A 7093-nucleotide genomic window follows, 5' to 3' on the forward strand; every position below is an offset into this window, starting at 1 on the left:
GGCTTAGAGAGGTAAAGTCCAGGTCACATATCAGGTAAGTGGTAGAGCTAGGATGATATCTATTTTTAAGTACCTGACAGGCTGTCATGCATTAAAGGGATCAGATTCATTCTGTTTGGTGCAAGAGGATTCATTCTCTCTAGAAAGTCAGATTTAGGCTTGAAGAAAGAGGGGAGGGGGCGGAATTAACAATTAGATCTGCATTGTGCAGATGTCAAATTTGAGGCACTGCTAGTGGTTGAAGCAGTTAGTGAATAAGATTAGGGGAAAAAAAAAGGAGAGAAGAGGAAAGGGTTTAGGATAGAGCCTTGAACACCTGACATAAGGAATCAGGAAGAGGCGCCAATGAACAGGAGAAAAAAGGGATAACTGGAAGCAGTAGAATGAGAGCTGGTAGTTTATAGTCACAGAAACTAAGGAAAAGATCATTGAGGGAAAAGAGATGTTCAATAGTATTTAATGATGCAAGAGGGGTCACTATGAAAAGACTATCAATTTACTAACAAAGAAATCATTGGTAATCTTTGAGAAAATAAGTTCAGTTGGGTAAGGGAGGGGGCTGGAAGTCAAACTGTTAAATGAATGGTATGGATGTGGAAGCACCAAATAGAAACAAAGAGGTGGGGCAGCCAATTGATATCATAGAATGGTTGAATAAATCCCTCCCCCCCCCCCCAGTCCTAGGAAGGAGTATATGTATAAGAACATAGGAAGGAAATGGTAGAAACAGAGAGTGAAGTTGTTGTGCATGTTAGAGAGAGAGATAGAAAATATATATGTATCATAACTAGGTCCCAAAAGATTGAAGAAAGTGGAATTAGGTGGTAGTCAGAGGGATTAGATGGGGAGTTGAGTAGGAGATTGGACTCCAAAAATTCCAAAGTTGCTTACAACTCTAGGATTAATGGAAAATTAGCTCTGCTTAATGATTCGGGCATAAAACTTGCCTTCTGAGATTTAGTTCATAACTAAATTGCACGTATTAAAAATTCTAATAAAAATAGTTTTGATTCAGGTGAATCTGAAGTAACGTTTCTTAGCTAGCAGCTGGACTATTTGCAAAAATGGAGACCTCACTGAAAAAGAATTCATGGTACAACATGACCTGCATTTATTTGACTTTCACATGGCTCACTGTGTCATTTGTTTGATTACTACAATATGATACTTTGAAAGCAATTATACAAAAATCTTTTTGTTGCTACAATAAAGCAATATTCTACATAAAATAATTTATTGACTTGGATTTTTTTCCTTATTCTTTCTGGTAGCTGCGGAGATACAAAGGTCTTTGAATCAACTTGGAACACCTCAAGACTCACCAGAATTGAGGCAACAACTGTAAGTGGTTTTTTTTTTTTGCCCCCACAACCAAAGAAATCCATTTCTGTGTTATTTGCAATATAGTGTGTTATTTGCAGTGTAAGAAGTATATATGAAATGAAACTTAAGCTTTTCCATTAAAATCCATCATTGCTCTTTTTAAAATTTTATCATTCCAAAATTGGTTACAAAGTGTATATTTGCGAAATGTTTTAGGATAAACAGTCTTTTAAACAAATGGTTGTGATACCCATGGACCTTAGTGGGCCTTTGCTTTTGAAACAGGTAGTTTCAGGCTCTTATAGTAGAACCACAGGCATCTTTGGGCATCTCCAGGGCAAGTTCTCATCTGGTTCTGAGACTGCTTTGAAGAACCATCTAGAAGACTTCTGGTAGGTTCCAGAGAAGCCCATTATGCCTGAAGGGGCTGACGGACTCTCTCTACCCTACAAGTAGGGTGCTATAGACTTGATGGGGGAGACATTAGATTCTGGGAAAGGATCTAAAGATCAAATGGCATCACTCAGTGGATAATGGGAGTAAATGGCTCCCTTTGTCTACCCTCTTCATATCTAAAAAGAGGTAGGGGACAGCTGGTGACCATCTCATTAATTACATCTGCAAATGTTTCTTGCCACCTTCATACATTTTATTATTGTGATACTACACCACCTTAAAACTACATGGTGGGTTTGCTCTGGCCCAAAATGTTGCTTTTGATATTAGAAGTCACCAAATTTTTAATTAGTTGGAAATGCATTAAATGTGAATACTCCGAAGAGAACTTATGGTTTAATATTATTAGTGTTTTCAAGAGAGTGAATTATATATAGAACATTATTGGAGATAGATTATTGGGGATTTATTCTGTATATATTTACATACATACTTATCATCTTCTATATTAAAATGTGAGAAAATCAAACATTGAATTTATATTTTATATTTGATTCTATTCTGTAATTGGTTCTATTCTGTAACTGACTGAGCTGTGTTTTTTTGTCTCTGAGTTAAGTTCAGAAGTTTATGAGTCCAGAAGTTGTTTTCCTCTCTTGAATTAAGTTTTAAAAGTTGTTTTCCTATAAATAATTTTAATGGAAAGAAAATCATTATCTCTGTACCACTAACTGCCCTTGTACAACTAAAAGAAATCTATTATCCTCGAAGGGTACAAGTGGATGCCAGGGAGTCTGGTCTATTATCTCTGTAACGTAGATGGATGACTGTCCTTCAAGAAAACATGGTCTGTTATCACTAGGACATTAACCGTGCGGGTGGACACCACCAGTGAGCTTTCCATAACAAGATGGAAGGAAGCGTTATTTCTAGCCCTACATTCCAGACTGCTGTCCAATCATATTGTTTTACATCATCTATGACATTTCAGACTTTGTAACCAATCATATTGTTTGCCATCTGTGGCTTCCTGTTCTTTGTTCCCTTGTGTTTTCAAAAATTATATGAAGCCTATTAAGCCCCATCTTGTGGTCTTGGCTTGTGCCTAGTTCATTTTTATTATTGGTCACTAGTCTCACCAATAAAATGAACATGCCCTGGACTTTGTTGCCTCAGTTTACCTTAATTTTTAAACATAACAAATGTAAGATTCTTATGAGTAGAGATTATGTCCTTCATTGTAATTTTATCCCCAGTGGACATATATTAGGCACTTAACAGATACTTATTCATTGATTGATGCATGGAGTCCAAGTCTGGGAGTCAAGATACTTGTTCCTTTTCTCTCTTGATAACTCCCATGGTTAAATCACTTCCCTACTCTGGCCTCAGTTTTTTTATTTGTAAAATGAAATACTGAACCTCTATGTTCCCTCCCAGTTGTGATGTTCTGTGATTCTAATAAGATTTTATGGAGTTCAAATAATTTTAGAAATGATTTTTCAGAGGAATGACAATCTTAAGTAGATAATTTAGCATTTCATAGCCAACATAGAGGCAAAGAGGTAAGATCTATAGGGCAGAGAAAAAGGAAAGGATAAACGATAGGGCCAAGTATGGCTTGACAATTTGAATGTCACCTGTTTCAATCCCACCATCTTAAGTATTTAGTAGGAAGTGGTTGTGCCAGGGACCATATTAGGTGCTGGGATTACAATTTAAAAAAAAAAATTCTTGTCCAAAAGGAACTTAAACTTTGTTGAGAGAAAACAGCATATATGTTGAAAATTAAATACAAAATATATTCACAGTAGACACAGAGATATTTTGAGGTGAAGTTTCAAACAGCTGGAGGCAATAAAAAGAAAGAGTGTAAGGAAAGTTTGAATTTGAAGTTTTAGAGGAGAGCTTATGAAAACAAGGGGCAGCTAGGTAGTGCTGTGGATGAAACACTGGGCCTGGAGTCAGGAAGAACTGAGTTCAAATCCAGCCTCTGATACTTACTGGTTGTGTGACTCTAGTCAAGTCATTTAACCCTGTTTGCCTCAGTTTTGTTATCTGTAAAATGAGCTGGAGAAGGAAATAGCAAACTACTCCATTATCTTTGCAAAGAAAAACCCAAATGGGGTCATAAAGAGTCAGACACAATTGAAACAACTGAACAACAACAGGAAAACAAAGTAAAATTTAATAGGAGTGATGAATTTTTTGGTTAAAGTTGTTTCAATGAAGTTAATAAGGAATTGAAATCTTGAACGTTTAGAATTGATCTCCAAGAAATCTTTAATAAGTTATAGGTTTTTTGCAATTTTGTAACTTTAAAAAAAATTAAAGATGAAATCAGAATTTAAATCAGGATTAGACTTTACTCCTTCCATTCTATTCATATCTACGAACCTCTTGTGTATAGGTTTAAAGATGGAAGGGACATATAAAGATCATCCAGGCCAGTTCCTGCATTTTACAGATGAGGGAACTGAGCAAGATCAAATGCCTTGTCCAATGTAACAAAGGTAATAAGTATCAAAACCAAGATTGTAACCAAAATCTTCCAACTCCAAATCCAATTATATTCTACCACTATCACTAGAGAGAGAAGGTTTTCTTATAATTTTTCAATTATATCAGGAATTTTAATATGAACGGTGTCTAGAACTATGTCAGGCACTAGGGATAAAAATGCAATGAATGAGATAATCCCTACTCATAAAAACTTACATTCTAATGAGGGACATAACAATTATGCATGAGTACGTACAGAATAAATTCCCTATGTTCTATCTCAATCAGAAAATTAGTGTTCTACATACAATTAATTCTATTGAAAACACTAATATTAGACCAGCAGTTCTTTTAGGTTTACTCACATTGAACATATATTCCAATTAATTAAAAATGCATTCACATCTACTGTCTAAAGCATTATTTGGGGCTAGATCAAAAAAATCCACCATCTAGTTGTAAGGTGCTGGAATACCACACAAGTAAAATGTATTCAAGTGATGAGAAGTATTTGATTGTATGCTTCTTAGAAGTTGTGTAAGCAATTTTCATCTTTTTTTCCTGTTGGACTTTCTTGGCATGATTAGGAAATGCTAACAAACTTCAGCAAGTTGATTGACATTTTCATGTAGAAACTCATCAGTCACCTGTCTTGTGTTTAGTTATAAATGTGACAATGAGTGGAAATCTTTCCCAAGAATTTTTATCCTGGGGCCTTGAAATTTAATCAAAAAGTTTCTAAACTGAAAAAGAAGGAGGAAGGAGAAAGCTATAGGGAGAATTTCATTAATGATTTCCAGAAATTCATAGAAGTAAAATTCCAAGAAATTCAATAAATCCCATGGACTCATTTGTCTGTACACAGATACATCTTGACAGGAAAAAAGTAGGTGAGTTTGGGAAACAGATCACAAACCCAACAGAGAGGCATGATAGATAGTGATGGTGGACTTCAGTTAGCTGTACGTTTACTGGAGCTCTCATTACCAACAACAGAATAGCTAATAATTACTTGACTTTCCTTAATGATTCTTTTATCCCTCAAAAGATAGAAGATTATCTACTAGGAGTAATTGTATTCTGGGTTTGATTCTCAGCAATCAGGAAATGATTATTAGGGGTGATGTTAATGATAATATAGGTGAGGAAAGAGACCATTCCACTTTAGAATTTGGGCTATAGAAAAGAGAATATATACAGATACAATATTAACAAATATAGTATAGTTACGTGCACCCTAGATTATGGAAGATCAGATTTCAAAATGTTCAAATATAGAAAAGGTATGGTCCTTGTGCTGAATTTTTGCCAGGGACATTAGTCTGGGAAGAATGAGAAACCACAAGAATGAGGGTCTGAAGACTCAAAGGGAAAGAAGAAATGAAAAATTAGTCTAAAGAGATTGGTGAAGATTCACTGGGAAATCTTCAATCATCTTAGGTAATTTTTAAGGACATACTCAGAAAATGGAAGCAATAGTTCAGTCATACAAAAGTGTGAATTGGTCCTATGATAATAGTAGTAGGTTTAGTAAAAGCCAAGAATGAGGCTGTAGCTGGTAAGGATACCTGAGGACCAAAAGGTATTTTTAGAAAGCTATTTTGGGGAAAACAAGAGAGTGAAAGGACCACTGCTCAGGGTGGGTGTGTCAAAAACAAATGACTAAGAGAAGGAAGAGCTACTCAACTCATAGTTTGTTTCTTTTTATTATGGCACTCTATCTGTATCTATCATTTATCTATGTATCTATCTCCCCCTTTAAGCTTTACAAAGCATTATCCATTTAACTCATTTGATCTTCACAACAACCCTGGAAGGAAAGTGCTATTATTGTGCCTGTTTTACAGATGAGGAAACTGAGGCACAGAGAATTTAAATGACCTCATAGCTAGGCCAGATTTGAATTTAGTTCTTCTTGACTCCAAGTTCATCACTTTATTTGCTGTGCCATCTAGTTTCTTTGCCAAGAAAAAAGACTCTTTTTCCCAGTAAATGACAGAACAAAAAGGGCTGATAGAAACTGAGACAGGCCTAGATTCTCCTTGATGACCTCAAGTTATCTAGTCAAACCCACCTTCCTAAATTTCCCTGTTTCTGACCATTCTCCCAGGTTTTTAGCCTTGGCATTATATTATGCTCAACCTCTTCCTCTCGCTCACCCTGACTATCCAATCAGTAGCTAAATCTTGCTATTTCTAGCTCCACAATATCTGTCACATCAAACCCCTTTTCTCTACTCACACAGCTATCACCTTGGTTTCAGTCTTCTTCTTCTCTCATCTAGATTATTGCAGTGGTCTCCTAATTGGTCTCTCTGTCTCTCCTCTACCTACTCCAGTCCACCTTTGACAAAATACTGCCAAAGTGAATTTCCTTTGGCAGTTTTAGCCATCTCATTTCTCTGCTCAATAAACTCAAGGGTCTCCCTATTTACTCTAGGATAAAATAGAATAAATTCCTCTGTTTAGCTTTTTAAAGCCCTGTACAACCTGACCCCAACCTATCTATATAGTCTCATTAGAATTACTCCCCTGTCCAACCTCTGCCATTTTGCAATCTGGTCAGATTAGCCTTTTCTCTATTCCTTACACGCAATACTCCATCTCCTTTCTTTTGACTTTTCATTCACTGAACTGTCTCTCATGCCTGGAATGTATTTCCTCTTTGCCTTTGCCTCATAAAATCTCTCTCTTCCATCAAGATATAACTTCAGCACCACCTTCTACATAAAACATTTCCTGTTCCCTTCAGCTGCTAATTTTTTTTTTATATCCTTTCCTGATAGTGTCTTCCCTGTGTTGATTACCCCCAATGTATCTTGCATATATCTTCTTTGAATGTTGTTTCCCCATTAGTCTTTGAGCTCCTTGAG

The 7093-nt window shown here is 36.0% G+C and overlaps 1 protein-coding gene across 1 annotated transcript in view; it reads left to right on the forward strand.

The window, feature by feature from the left end:
* Positions 1-7093, forward strand: part of LOC114029390 (syntaxin-7) — a 60268-nt gene that overhangs the window by 35861 nt on the left and 17314 nt on the right. The window contains exon 3 of the mRNA XM_027843791.1: positions 1272-1341. Coding sequence (XP_027699592.1) covers positions 1272-1341 — 70 coding nt within the window. The remainder of the gene's footprint in view (positions 1-1271; positions 1342-7093) is intronic.

Source organism: Vombatus ursinus, unplaced genomic scaffold, assembly GCF_900497805.2.
Source record: "Vombatus ursinus unplaced genomic scaffold, bare-nosed wombat genome assembly UNPS02014931.1, whole genome shotgun sequence".
NCBI lineage: Eukaryota > Metazoa > Chordata > Mammalia > Diprotodontia > Vombatidae > Vombatus > Vombatus ursinus.